The sequence below is a fragment of the Callorhinus ursinus genome, unplaced genomic scaffold, assembly GCF_003265705.2.
Source record: "Callorhinus ursinus isolate GAN/ISIS: 27379988/994484 unplaced genomic scaffold, GSC_fseal_2.0 scaffold50, whole genome shotgun sequence".
In the NCBI taxonomy this organism is placed as follows: Eukaryota; Metazoa; Chordata; class Mammalia; order Carnivora; family Otariidae; genus Callorhinus; species Callorhinus ursinus.
The window spans coordinates 6985574-7000894 of NW_027397112.1; the positions used below are offsets into that span (position 1 = coordinate 6985574).

A 15321-nucleotide genomic window follows, 5' to 3' on the forward strand; every position below is an offset into this window, starting at 1 on the left:
ATGCTAAAAGGTGACCATGTAAAAATATAATCCAAACCTTACAATTAAGATGTAAGAACCTTGATATTACTTTAATGATTAGCAATAATCTCCTTCAACTGTCAAAGTCCTGGGGTAGCTGGGTGGCTCATCAGTTAAGTGTCTGCCTTCGGCTCAGGTCATGATCCCAGGGTCCTGGGATCAAGCCCCGAGTTGGGCTCTCTGCTCAGCAGGGAGCCTGTTTTCCCTCTCCCTCTGCCCCTCTACCCCCACCCCAGCTCATGCTCCCGCTCTGTCAAATAAATAAATAAAATCTTTAAAAAAAAAAATTGTCAAAGTTCACAAATGACTGATACATTCTCTTGATCTTAGGAAATATTCTATTAATCATGGGTAAGTCTGACTACATCTCAAAGAGGCAAATTCCAGTGCATACAGAATACATTATTACTGTCAATACACATCCAGGTCATTTAGAGGAACAACTCCGTTTACCCAAATCATTGTCTTCTGGCTTTAAACTGAGTCTCAATCCACAGCAAAACATTCTTCACCATTCTAATGGTGACTTGGGTTTGCTTTGATGACTGGTGTTCATCCAATCAGTGACACTAGAGCATGGCCCAAGGACCAAATCCAACCTTCAGCGTGTTTTGTATAGCCCTTAACTAAGGATGGGTTTTATAAAAACAAAAAATAAAACAAAGAAGCTATGCAACAAAGACTATATCAAGTCCACAAAGCCTTTAATATTTACTTGCTGGACTTTTACAGAAAGTCTGCTGATACCTACACTACAGCATAGTTTAGTGGCTGCATACAGAGCCCCCTCAAATCCATTTTTTAAATATATCTTTCATGATATTTGTGCTTAAAGAATTAACAATCAAATGTGAACTGAATTCAAGGCAACATTAAAATACAAATATTAATTTAAAGGGGAAAGGAGGAAAAACCAGAAAATACAATTTTTTTAAGTAGTATATAAAACTTTGTCAAAAACTTTTCAAAATCCTTTAGTTCATGTCTGTTATTTGTCTCTTGTCCATCTGCTTACAGACACCCTCTGAGAACTCCATCTAATAACTACGAGGCTTTGCTTCTTGGTAGGTGCACAAACTCTATCCTGGACTTCCCAAAATTTTACAAAAGCCTGTCAAATTCAGAAGTGTAATTTACCACCCTTTACATCCAGGGGGTTACTTTTGGGTGAGAGAATCACTGAAAATTTTCAGAATTCTCTGACACAGTAACTAACTACCTACTTGTCACCATTAGACATGTAGCAATCAATTCTCATTTCTGTCCTTAAGATCCTTCAAACTCTTGTGTACTTAACATAAATAACATATAAAAAGTGATCCTACAGTCTTATATTCAATTTCTAAATATCCCTAATTTGAGTAATAACTATTTTAAAGATTAAAAAAAAGAGAAAGCTCAGATGTTCCTACTATACACTGTCTTACTACAATCTTTCTTTTAGCTCTAAGGGCAATTTTACGCCTAGGTCATCAAGTGCTACAACTGATAATAATCTAACTTCCTATTTCTTTGTTTGCTTTTTCTTATTACAATAGTAATATGTGGTCGTTGTACAACATTTCAAAAATCGAGAAAACCACATTAGAACATAAAAATCAGGGATGCCTGGGTGGCTCAGTCAGTTAAGCGTCTGCCTTCAGGTCAGGTCTTGATCCCAGGGTCCTGGGATCAGGTCCCACATTGGGCTCCCTACTCAGCAGGGAGCCTGCTTCTCCCTCTCTCGCTGCCCTCTCCCCCTTTCCCCCTGCTTGTGCTGGCACGCATGCCCGCGCGTGCTCTCTCTGACAATTAAAAAAATTTTTAATAAACAAAAAAAACATAAAAATTACTCATAATTTCACCAACCAGAACACACTTTAACTCTTCCCAATATTTTTATATACAAATATATTCATGTATATGCATGTACATACATACATACAAAATTAGAATTGCAGTGGACGCTTTCATAACTAGCATATTTTCCCCTTTATACCATCAGCATCTTTACTATTTTGAAAATTCTTCAAGAACATAATTTCAATACAGTAGTTCCCCCTTATCTGCATGGGATGTGATCCAAGGACCCCCAGCGACTGCACCATGGATAGTGCCAAACCCTACTTATACTATGTTTTTTCCTAACTATACATACCGTGATAAAGTTTTATACATTAGGTGCAGCAAGAGATTAACAACAATAAAATAACTATAACAATATACTGTAAAAAAAAAAAAAGCTATGTGAATGTGGGGTGTCTCTCTCTCAAAATATCTTGCTGTACTCACACTTTTTTTTTTTTAAAGATTTTATTTATTCATTTGCAAGAGAGACAGAGAGAGAACAAGCAGGGGGAGAGGCAGAGGGAGAGGGAGAAGCAGACTCCCTGCTGAGCAAGGAGCCCGATGTGGGACTTGATCCCAGGACCCCGGGATCATGACCTGAGCCGAAGGCAGACGCTTAACCATCTGAGCCACCCAGGCGCCCTGTACTCACACTTTTTCTTGTGATGATGTGAGATGATAAAATGCCTGGGTGATGAGATGAAGTGAGATCAACGACGTAAGCATAGTGACGGAGCATCAAACCATCACTGACCTTCTGATTAAGAAGGATCATTTGCTTCTGGACCACAGTTGATGGCAGGTAATTGAAACCACAGAAAGTGAAACCATGGATAAGGGGGAACAACTGTACTTCTAGAACACTGGATTATATGTCTAGACCATAATTTACTTAACTCCTCCTTCACTACTCTTTGAAAGACGTTTGTTTAGAGGCATCGTTAACTTCACCTCTGATTCTTTCTTCAGGATGATTCCTCGTAAGTAGAATTACTACACCAAAAGGTTCAAACCTTCTAAAGACCTGTAGTACAAAATGCCAAATAACCCTCCTCCAGAAATATACCAACTTAGTCTGCCACCCATGTTCATTTCATGTTACAGGTATTTTCAAGCCCCTCTTAAATGGGCTTTTTTTTTTTAAAAAGATTTTTTTTTTTATTTATTTGAAAGAGCAAGCAGGGGGAGGGGCAGAGAGAGAGGGAGAGAGAGAACTCAAGCAGTCTCCACACTCAGCACAGAGCCCAATGCAGGGCTCTACCCAACGACCCTGAGACCACGACCCACGCCAAAACCAAGAGTCAATGCTCAACCGACTGAGCCACCTAGGTGCCCCTTATATGGGCTTTAAGAAGCCCTTGCAAGGTGCTCTTAGAGTGAACTTTCGTCCACTTAGTTTCTTGATCAGTATCTGACTTCCACAATATTGTAGGGTTTTATCTATTCAAATTTTCTTTCTTTTTTTTTTTTTTTAAGAGAGGGAGAGAGCACAAGAGCGAGTGGGAGGAGGGCAGAGGGAGAGAAAGAGAGAGAATCTCCAGCAGACTCCACGCCCAGCACAGAGCCCAACACGGGACTCAATCTCACAACCCTGAGATCGTGACCTGAGCTGAAATCAAGAGTCCAATGCTTAACCCACTAAGCCACTCAGACACCTCAAATTTCCATTTTTTAAAAATTATTTTTAATGTAATAATTCATAAGCTTATTGATCTTTAGTTATAAGTTCTGAGGTAATGTATATGGAAGGATTTTTAAACCAGAACAAACAGTATTTGTTATATTTAAACAAATATAATACATAATTTCTTCTGAATTTCTATTATGGTACTCCAAAATAGTCTCTTAAGATTCTGGTAAGCTTTTAAACTCTATTTCATCCCAATATTTATGATTTTTTTATCAATGTTTTCTTTACTGAGAAAAGGAACCTATGACCATATAAATAACATATATGCATATTAATAATGTGAATATACATTATACAAGTCACTGTCCTTGTTATTTTTTTTCATCAAGGTTTCTTGAGCAATAGCAAAATGAAAGTACAAAGCTCCCAAGGAGGGAGGGGACCCAAGAGGGTTGCCTTGTCCTTGTTATTTAGTAAGTGACTATTTCATTAGAACTGTACATGGACACAGTTAATAAAAGTCTTCTAAGAGACCATCAATGTCCATAATTTGGAAGTCTTAAAAGAGTAATGAAAAATATATTCTACCTAACTTTGTAAATCTTACAAGCATTTAATTTGAAATTCGGTATGTTCCAAAAGCCAGATCATATTTAATCTATAAAGTAACACAAAGTATGTTTCAGTTTTTACTTTTCTTTTTCTGAATATATCCCTTAGTGAGTGTTCAGTCTACTAATATTAATGATAAAGGTATCAATAAAGACACCTTAGGAAAAAACAAGTTGTTTAGGCTGTATCTAAAGGGAAAACTACTTATTAAAAATGTATTTATGTCTCATAACTATGGTTCAGTATTTTTTTTTGAAGATTTTATTTATTTATTTGACAAAGATAGAGAGAGAACACAAGTAGGCAGAGCAGCAGGCAGAGCGAGAGGGAGAAGCAGGTTCCCCTGCTGAGGAAGGAGCCCGACGCGGGGCTTGATCCCAGGGCCCTGGGATCATGACCTGAGCCGAAGGCAGCCACTTAACCAACTGAGCCACCCAGGCGCCCCTATGGTTCAGTGTTTAAGGCTTGTTCCCATTTTATCTAAAAAGTGGAATGCTACTACCAAATATAATAATGATTTCATTAATATCTTCCTTCACTCAAACTTTCATTTTTTTTAATCTTTGTTTTAATTTATGAGAGAGAGCGCACACGTGCGAGAGGGGCGGGGGGCGGAGGGAGAGCATCTCAAGCAGCCTCCACAATGAATGTGGAGCCCAATGCAGAGCTTGATCTTACAGCCCCAAGATCAGGACCAGAGCCAAAATCAAGAGACAGACACTTAACCAACTGAGCCACCCTAGTGCCCCGAACTTTCATTTCTAAGATTATTTTTCCCATAATGACTCAAATAAGCTTTTGTGATTTTTTTGTTGTTGTTTTGTTTTTAAGATTTATTTATTCATTTGAGAGAGTGCGAGTGAGCAAGCAAGAGAACACAAGCCGTAGAGAGGGAGAAGCAGGCTCCCCACCGAGCAGAGAGCCTGATGTGGGGCTTGATCCCAGGACCCCGGGATCATGACCGGAGCCGAAGGCAGACACTTAACTGACTGAGTCAACGAGGAGCCCTCAAATAAGCTTTTGTATTTACTCTTGGTCTTTACCTGTGCCATATGGATAAAATGTAAAGTATGTTAAAGCATTTATAAGTGACTAGAAAGGTTTTGTGGGTTTTTTTTAAGATTTTTATTTATTTATTTGACAGAGAAAGACACAGCGAGAGAGGGAACACAAGCAGGAGTGGGAGAGGGAGAAGCAGGCTTCCCACCAAGCAGGGAGGCCAATGTGGGGCTCGATCCCAGGACCCTGGGATCATGACCCGAGCCAAAGGCAGACACTCAACAACTGAGCCACCCAAGTGCCCCTAGAAAGATATTTTATTATTATCAAATAGTTTTCCTGAAGATTTAATTCGTTTCATTCTTTTTTTATATATATTTTATTTGTTTGAGAGAGAGTGAGCGCGAGAGAGTGGGCACACAAGCAGGGGGAGGAGCAGAGAGAGAGAGGGAAAAGCAGACTCCCAGCTGAGCAGGGCGCCCGATGCCGGACTTGATCCCAAGACCTTGAGATTATTACCTGAGCCCAAGGCAGACGCCCAACCAACTGAGCCACCCAGGCATCCCAAATCATTTCATTCTTAAAATCACATTCCAAAATATGTGGTCTCTTTCAGTTTTTGTGCATTTATTCAACAAATATTCATTGAGCACTCACTCTGACTACCATTAAGAGAAACCTCCTATACCATGGGGACCACATATTTACACACCTAGCACGTGGCAGTCTTGTGAAAATGAACTATATACTATGCACTAGGGAGGCCGAGACGAACAGGACACAGCACTGAACAACAGCTATTGAGTAACAACGTTTACTACCTATCTTCACTTAGGCACACCACCATTTTAGAAATAAAAAATAACCATCGAAAGGGGAGTTTTTAAACAAAGTATTTCTAAAATAACTTACTTGCTGACTTCTTTATACTGGGCTATCTCCTCAATATAAAGAAGGTCATGCAGCCGTGACTGATAGTTGGTCTTGGTCAATGATTTGTCTAAAACGGACTGGGTAAACAGCTGGTCAGCAGAGAGAGGAATTTGGTATCTGATAAGAAGGCTCTTCTCCAAATCAGTAGTTTCATTAGGTTCAAAATCTACAATAGTCTTAGAAGAAGAATCCCAACGCTTAGCTGTGGTTACTAGCTGTTGTTTTGCATGCATCAGGTATTCAAGATCTAAATGGAAACAAAAAACACATTTATAAAGGAACACAACATTAAAATTCTCAAATAATACGGTACACATTTTGGTAGGAGCATTTTATATGCTAGAGCTAATAATTCTTAAAAATAAAACAATACAAAAACCCATTTGACAGAGAATCCTCCCCATATCAGAAATCTTTTGGCTAGCTTAACAAAATAACATAAATAGGAGCCCATGTAAAAAACACCTTTTTCATCAGGATAGAACATAACAAAAATAGTTATTAACATACTGAAAATACAGATTAACATTTAGAAGTCAACTCGCAGTCAAAAGAAATCTGAACTGTAGGATAAATTCCTCATAAGATAAAATCTATCAGGTGATAATCACTCTTCTCCTCCTACTACCAATACCTGCCCATTAGAGAAAGAGATCAGAAATCTGTGACTTTTCTTCTCTAGTAAATCACAGAAAGCAGCGAAACTCTCTGAAAGTCAACTTATGACAAACAAAAATCTTCTAGAAAATACTCATGTAAAAATACTAATTCCTCATTAAAATGTGATACAATGTACCATTCACATGCCATTTCAGAAAAATCCAGTTTAGCCTCAGTTAAATTATACTGTAAGTAGGGCACGATGTCAAAATGAATGACAGTTCAAGTTCTGACATCTCTGGAAAAAAAAATGTAGCACAGTACCAGCACAGGGTGAACTATATCGTAACATAATTTCCGAGCACCGGGTAGGCTCACTCTGTCTGCAGCACACGTTACTTTTCTCTTGGGTAGAGCATACATATACCTATAAATATGAAGCTTAACCAAAAGGGGAAAAAAAAGGTTGCCTGACTGATTCATTAGGCTGAGATCCAGTTTTAATACAACATAATTGAAAAGATGGCTTCACAAGTCAGGTTAAATTTTGGGAAGATGTAATAAGTTTAAATGGAGATCAGCTATTCTTCAAAATACAAAAATAAGTTACCCTGTACTATCTTTGCAATGAGAGAATAATGCATAATTGCCATGTACTGCCTAGTGAGAGATTTTCCTACATTTAAATGTTATATATAAATTACAAACATTTAACAGTCACCCAAAAGACATTTCTCAACACTAGAAAACAGTTTATCCTAATATCTTATTAAAGATTCAAATGTAAAGGACCTAATTTCTTGCCTTTGCTCCTTGAAAAGGTATTTCTACATGCCAGTTTTATTATTTCTCAAAGGGTAAAATAAATACAACTATACTCATCAAGCTATAAAGATGACCTGCATTCTTACTCTGGATGAGACGAGGATGGTCTGTTTTTGCAATAGCTTCAAAAGTAAAAGTTTCATAAAGTAAACTAACCACATTTTCTTCCTAAATCATCCTAAAATTGGGCCCTGCCCTTTCATTCATTAAATCATAGCTACAAAAAATATTTAAATTACATAAATGCCAACATTCCTAAAAGAGATTATACCATCACTAAAAATCAAATGATAATCATTATCAAAATAACAAGGATGTATGTAAAAATTTATTTTCCTTAATTCAAAAGTCAAGAGAAACAGTAATAGTACAGCGACAAACCAAATAACCAGCTCTTTCAAAATAAAAACTAAACTCTACATACTATCAAAGAATCACTGTAATATGTCTTAAAGGATGTCTATTATTTGGAGATAGGGAAATTATATTTCATAATTTTATTTTAAATAAGATATTGAATCAGACTATGCCTAGATCAACAATATGTCCACATTCTTTAAAAAGTCACTAATTATTTCTAACTGATGTTTAAGTAACTGGGATAATAAGAAACCTAAAAGAGGGGCGCCTGGGTGGCTCAGACATTAAGCGTCTGCCTTCGGCTCAGGTCATGATCCCAGGGTCCTGGGATCGAGCCCCACATCGGGCTCCCTGCTCGGCGGGAAGCCTGCTTCTCCCTCTCCCACTCCCCCTGCTTGTGTTCCCTCTCTCGCTGTGTCGCTCTCTGTTAAATTAAAAAAAAAAAAAAGAAAGAAAGAAAGAAAGAAAGAAAGAAAGAAAGAAAGAAAGAAAGAAAGAAAGAAAAGAAAAGAAAGAAACCTAAAACAATAGCGCTTTCCTCTTAAAAAGATTTTTTTTATCACCTATTTAATATGCAAAGCAAATTATACAGACAATCATTCTACTCTGGACTACAAGTACTCAGGCTTTCTGGGAAAAGTGGCATGAGAAACATTATTTGTTTTACTCATCTTATCTAGACAGTACCATGATTCCCACCCTGATTTTATGAAATTATTAGAATTAGTGTCTTCAGCAGATAGAACAACAATTTCAAAACAATTCCCAAACAATGTTAAATTTTATTTTTTTAAATGACTACAAACATACTACAGGAGAGGGGAGAGTTCGGGGAACAGAAAAAAGAATCTTAAAAAACATCCATGTGTGCCCACATCAGAAAGTCTGCAAATTACTAATCTCAGTCATTAATTTAGACATCAAAAATGAATTGTGGCCAGTGACTACTAACGACATATTTTGCCAAAGCTACTTCTCTTTCCCTACTTCATCTGAACTTGAGACAAGCTTCTGCCTCCAATCCTCTCACTTTTAAGAAGCAGCTTATTAAGCCTATTCAAACACCCACCTAACTTCCAGTCCTTAAAGGTTGTTAGGTCTTAAGAGTCCTTGTTCAAAGATGTTTTTTCTTAAAGATTTATTTATTTAGGGAGCCTGGGTGGCTCAGTTGGTTAAGCAACTGCCTTCAGCTCAGGTCATGATCCTGGAGTCCCAGGATCGAGTCCCGCATCGGGCTTCCTGCTCAGCGGGGAGTCTGCTTCTCCCTCTGACCCTCCCCCCTCTCATGCTCTCTCTCTCTGTCATTCTCTCTCTCAAATAAATAAATAAAAAAAATCTTTAAAAAAAAAAAGATTTATTTATTTATTTTAGAGAGAGAGAGAAAGGGAAAGGAAGAGAGAGAGAGTAGGGGAAGGGGGTGAGGGAGAGAGAGAATCTTAAGCAGACTCCCCCCGCTGAGCACAGAGCCTGATGCAGGGCTCGATCCCACGACCCCGAGATCATGATGTGAGCCAAAATCAAGAGTTGGACGCTTAACTGACTGAGCCACCCTGGGAGCCCTTTTTCTTTTTTTTTTTTTAATTTTTTATTGTTATGTTAATCACCATATATTACATCATTAGTTTTTGGAGCCCTTTTTCAAATAGAAGAGGGAGAGGAGGTTCCCCACGGGGAACATGACTATTACCGGGCCTCATGCCAGCCACACCTCCAGCACATGGTAGCAACGGCTAACATCTAAACCACACATGTGTGCTACTTGGGGAGCTGAGCCAGTTCAGCCTTAGCAAGTACTCTTCTTCAACCTAGATTAGGCTAAAATGAAAAACACTCTGCCAAGATGAAAAGTGAATAGGTTAAGGATCAATACTCATAAAACCATACAGGGAAGAGCTTAACACTGACTTATTAACCAACTCTTACAATAATAAATCTCAAAGCAAATCAGACAAATTATAAACCTGTAGGATCTGTTACCCTGAGATGTTGTAGGCAGAAACTATAAACATATTTTAAGAGAAATTCACAAGAAAAAGTTAAAGATAATTAGAATATACCTAATTTTTTGCAGATAACATAAGGGCAGAGCTGCTACTGCCACAACCAGAATTCAAGGTTGGAATGACTAGTCGGACACAAGCTATGCTTCCCAACTTCCCCGGTCCCGCTGACTGAGAACAGCAGCGCCCTCCTTGTTCAGCCACACAGTTACTATTCTAACAAAGCAGCCAAAGGGTCGGTTTGTTTTATCTTGAAGAATATAATATAGCAAACTTGAAAATTATCCTTAAAAGAACCTAGAGAGTAGACAAGAAAAAGTAAGGAGAAAAAAAAAATCCAATGCTCTACACGTCTAGCACAAGGGTGGACGTAGAAGAAGCATGCAATAAATAAATGCGTGCCAAATACTGAATATTTTCAAAACAGCTCTACTTATCTAGGAGTTAAAGAGAATGAGATGAAATGATTCTCAATTCCAAAATCACAGGTAAACACTCTTCCTTAGGAAACATTTTGGTTGTGCCTTTACAAGTCTGGACTGCCCAAAGGAACAATAAAATTACAAATCTGAAAGTAATCCCAAACTATCATTTCAGCTATCCATTTCAATAGCATTCCTTTCCCAAAAACTGCTACATAGAAACAAGATTAGCATCTCTTAGTTTACCCATATTGTCTGTCCCTATTTTCCATCTTTTAAAGAAGCCAATAAAAAGTTAAAACAGCAAAATAGCAGCATAGGAGTACCTCATTACTTTTTACATGCTTTTTATCTTCTATTGACAAATATACTATTTTTTAAAATCTATTTTTCTATGACTTTTCATACTATCAGTATCTATATTGATATTAATATAGACACATCTATATATATCCTGCCCTTAATTTACCAACAACTTTGGCATCTGGAGATAAGTTTTTAGTCATACTAAATTTTAATGTAAATGTTAACATACATTGCTAGACTCAAAGTAGGGAAATGTATACTATCAAGTTTTCAAATTTAAATATAAGGATTCAATTTCAACACGTAACTTCCAGATGTTCAAAGCAGAATTCCAAATCAGTTTTGCCAACAAAAATTTTCCATTACTCAAAGTCGTGGGATAAAGTGTATAATGCAGTTTATTTTCTAAGCAAGGGGACAACTCACTAACTTCCTTCTTTTATAAGTGGTCTTTTGCCACACGTTTTTGAGAGTCACATCTTTTAATGCAAAACAATTTTTTAGTGCATACAGTGTCTCTTGCTGAACCTAAATCTCACCAACAAGGGGAAAGCACTAAAAAAAGCAAAGTTAAATCTATACCTATTTCCTGAACAGTTCGCAGAAATGCCATTTACAACTAGAAGAAAAAAATTCACTCATGGCCTACAAACAGAAAAGGTTTGGATGCTTTAGATATCATGAAAACAGGGGTGCCTGGCTGGCTCAGTCAGTAGAGCATGTGACTCTTAATCTCAGGATGGTGAGTTCAAGCCCCACGGTGGGTGTGGAACCTACTTAAAATAAAAAAAATAAATAAAAGTAAAGAAATAGATATCATGAAAATAATATTTTAAAAAATGGGGTGCCTGGGTGGCTGATCGGTTAAGCATCCAACTCTTGGATTTTGGCTCAGGTCCTGGTATCAGGGTTGTGAGATCAAGCCCCCGTGGGGCTCCACGCTCAGCAGGGAGTCTGCTTGAGATTCTCTCTCCCTCTCCCTCTGCCCCTCCCCCCACTCACGCTTGTGCTCTAAGACTGCGCTCTCTAAAATAAAAAAAGAGTAGGGAAAACACCAAAGAACTAAAAATTACCACAACAGGTCAGCTAATGTCAGTAATGACCAAAAAAAGTCAGCCAAATGTCACCTAGCTTGCCTAAACTGAAATTTAAGTTTTTTGGTTTATAATATTCAAAATCTCCTATCAGAAAATATATTTTGTACAGCCTATATAATTGTCTTCTTGTAATAATTATTTTTCCTGGCCTTGAAAAACAAATTTCACCATGGGAAACTGTTTTGTTTCCAAATTAGTTCAAGAAAATGCTTAATTGTTTTTAATTATTTTCTAAAACGTAACTACTTAGAAGTAAAACCTTGTCTGAAGAAAAATAAGCAAAGATAACAAACTGCAAAGTGGTTATTAAAAAAAGGAGATAAAATATCACAAAAAGGGGGTAAGGCATCATATTAGTTCCAAATGGGAGGGTATCTTTGTATTCCTTCTACCATATCTGAATGAAATATAAAATTCTATTTTTTCTAATATTTTATTTATTTGAGAGAGAGAGAGCACGAGAGAGAGCAGTGAGCACAAGCAGGGAGGTGGGGAGAGGGGCAAAAGGAGGGGCAGAAGCAGACTCCCTGCTGAGCAGGGAGCCCGATACAGGACTCGATCCCAGCTCCCCGAGATCATGACCCGAGCTGAAGGCACTCAACTGACTGAGCCACCCAGGCACCCCAAATTCATTATATTCTCAAACCAATATATTAGAAACCAAATAAATGATAGCTTTGCGCAGTGGCAGTATCGTAGCCAATGAGGTTTATCCGAGGCGCGATTATTGCTAATTGAAAACTTTTCCCAAGAAACCAAATAAATGAAACTATTTCTTCCAGTCACCACACTCAAAACATGGGTCAATCCTGAACAACTTCTCTTCCACCAACTTCTCTTGACGTTCTCTTGCCAAGATCCACAGGTGCCATGGTTTTAAGGGCTCAGGTCTTTAGGCTTCTCAGCCCCTCCCCTCTGCATGCACCCTAACCCCAGGCCTCCCTTTTCTAAAAAATTCTCCTTCTCCCTTCCTACTTTCTTCATTCTATTTGTAAGCCAGGAATTATCCTAGTCATGGCTCATGATAAAACCGACAGCTACCATTTATTGAATGCCTACCTTGTGCCAGAGACCATACAAGGCTTATTTTCGGTCTCACAATGATCCTCTAAGATAGACAGTCGTAGCCCCACTTTACAGAGGTTTCCACACGAAGTTCAGGAATGTCAAGTACCCTGCCCAGGGTCGCACAGGTAACGAGAAAAATCAAGATTCAAATCCAATTCTATCTGGCTCTGAAGCCTGTTCACTGCTCTTTCTCCAACTAGAAAACTACCATATACCTGAGGCAAAAGTAGTCAAAGTACCCTCAATCTCTCAAGCCCATGAGCGGGCCCTGAAATCCTCATCATCACCTCCTTCCCTCATCTGTCTTAATGGTATCATTTTCTCTCACTTTTTAAACCGGACATGTAACATTTTATATTATTAACTAAATAGACTTTCATTAACAAGATACAGATTCTTGACAACACAAAGTTCTTTCTATGGGAAAACGAATCATGAGTTACAAATCACCCATCTAAAAGTGAACTTTTATAATAAAACCCACATGTAAGCCAAGAACATCCTATGAGAGTACACTGGAAAAGCGGGAAATGCGTGTTGGTCTCTCTTCATGATTGAAAAATGGTGCCTCCTAGTAGTTCTCAAGTTCTAGTCTCTAAAAGCAACTTACTAGTACAGGGGTAGGCAAACCACAGCATGCAAGGTTAACCCCAGCCTGCTGTTGTTTTTGAAAATAAAGTTTTATGGGAACACAGTCATGCCCATTTGCTTACAAACTGCCTATAGGTGCTTTATCATTACAGTGCAGAGCACAGTAGTTCCAACAGACACCATTTGCCTGGCAATAGGCAAAATAGTAGAAGACTATCTGGCTCTTTGCAGAAAAAAAATTGCCGAAGAACTCCTATACTAACAAATACAAATTAAATATTCTTATTTTGTTTGGCTATAGGAATTAAGATATTCTGATTCCCAAGAGTACTGAGAAGATGAAAAAACAGAACACAACAGAATAAAAACGGGTATAAGGAATCAAAGTAAGTAAAAAATAACATTTAAGTGAGGTTTAAATAAGTCTGGGTAATATTAGCACACACACTAGAAGGTAATGCCTAATTCTTCAATCTGGGCCCAAATGTTGCTTTAACTTTACCAGCAGCTGAAGTAAAGAAGGAGACAGAACTAGATCCACTTGTTCATTGTGTCCAAAAAATAAAACCCTAGACTTTGCTCATGAACAAAACTTTCTAGGTTCTCATAAATGGGACACGGTGGTACATAGTGAACAACGTCCTCCACAATATGGTTATAGTCAATACAATAGCAAGTTTCACATGAAGTGTTTGTTAAATAAATACTCAGTGTTCATTAAAAAAAATAAAGCACCTATAATCCAACCAAGAGCCAAAGAAATGCAGGGAAATGTGCCCTTTCCTTGTCCTGTTGGATCTTGGCATAAAACTTAGGAATAGGCAGTAATGTAACAACGTACAAAGTAATTATCATCTTCTGAAGGTGCTTACATGTTGAAAGCAGGGACCTCTTCCCAGGAACACAGAGCAGATCCTATTAAGGCACCATGGTCTCCTTTACTAGTGAATGTACAAAACCAACTTATGAAATCTTATATTTAGGGTTTGTCATTCAAAGATAACATACTAATGTCAGCAAAGTTAACTGGAGACTCAGTGAGACATGAAAATAGATATTGGAGGTGTACTCACGATCACCACTGAAATAACAGTCTACCCAAATTAATACTGAAAGGTTTTACTGTGCTGAAATCATCTTACTTTAAAAACAAAGCTAGTACACCAAAACAGACCTGATCATCTACTCATACAAGTTTGAGGAAGCTCAAAGCAAGTTTGCCTGATGACTATATAAAGAGAACAGGGCATAATGTGAACCATTCTGATCCCATTACCCAGTAAATGAGTCGATTGCTTTGGATTTTTCCTTATTATTCTCTGTCTATCCATGGAATATTTAGGGGCCAATACATATCTTTCAATGCTGCTATTACAGTGCCTTTTAATACATCGTATCAGGGGAAAAAAGTCTAAATATTACCTTCTGTAGAAGCTGCATCAATCATTACTCTTTGCATGAGTACTGGTTCCAATCCAAAGTCGAAAACTATGGTTTGGCGAAAAGTTCCAAATATTTCTGTGTTAAATGCTATCCCGACTTTATACACGTAATGATCTAATCCATTTTGGGCCATCTTTCCTCCTATCCATTCTTGACAGTTTTCTGGGACTTCTTGTGATACCTGGGTAGTACTATCTCCGGCAGATATTGCAATGATACTAAAATGAGGACGATGAGCATCATAAAGCAATGCTACACGATACAGCATTCTTGCAGGCTACAAGGAAGTTAAAATAATTCATTGAGTACAAGGGGGTGAAAAATCCAGTTGTAATTGGGCTCTTCAATGAAAATATTCCCATAAGGGACTTTTACTTTCCCATGCTTCTAAGAGACTATGTTAAAAATACAAATTGTGCTCATAAGCCATTTAAGAAAAAAATGAGAATGGTTAAAAAAAATCAGTTGTTAAAATTATATACTTATGATGTCATTTATAACTCAGTAAAGCTGAAATTTTTAAAAATGATATATTTATGCTACATCTCTAGCCTCCCTGCTCTTTCTAGGATATGCTCATCTTTCTT

The 15321-nt window shown here is 37.8% G+C and overlaps 1 protein-coding gene and 1 pseudogene across 6 annotated transcripts in view; one reads left to right on the top strand and one right to left on the bottom strand.

Annotated features, from left to right (window-relative positions):
• The window catches only part of HELZ (helicase with zinc finger), a 157735-nt gene that overhangs the window by 87497 nt on the left and 54917 nt on the right, over positions 1-15321 (bottom strand). For all 6 annotated transcript variants that reach the window (XM_025889880.2, XM_025889883.2, XM_073883246.1 and 3 more), the window contains 2 exons: positions 14714-15011; positions 6002-6269 (listed from right to left, as the gene is read on the bottom strand). In XM_025889880.2, coding sequence (XP_025745665.1) covers positions 6002-6269; positions 14714-15011 — 566 coding nt within the window. The remainder of the gene's footprint in view (positions 1-6001; positions 6270-14713; positions 15012-15321) is intronic.
• Positions 12306-12410, top strand: LOC141370924 (U4 spliceosomal RNA; annotated as a pseudogene).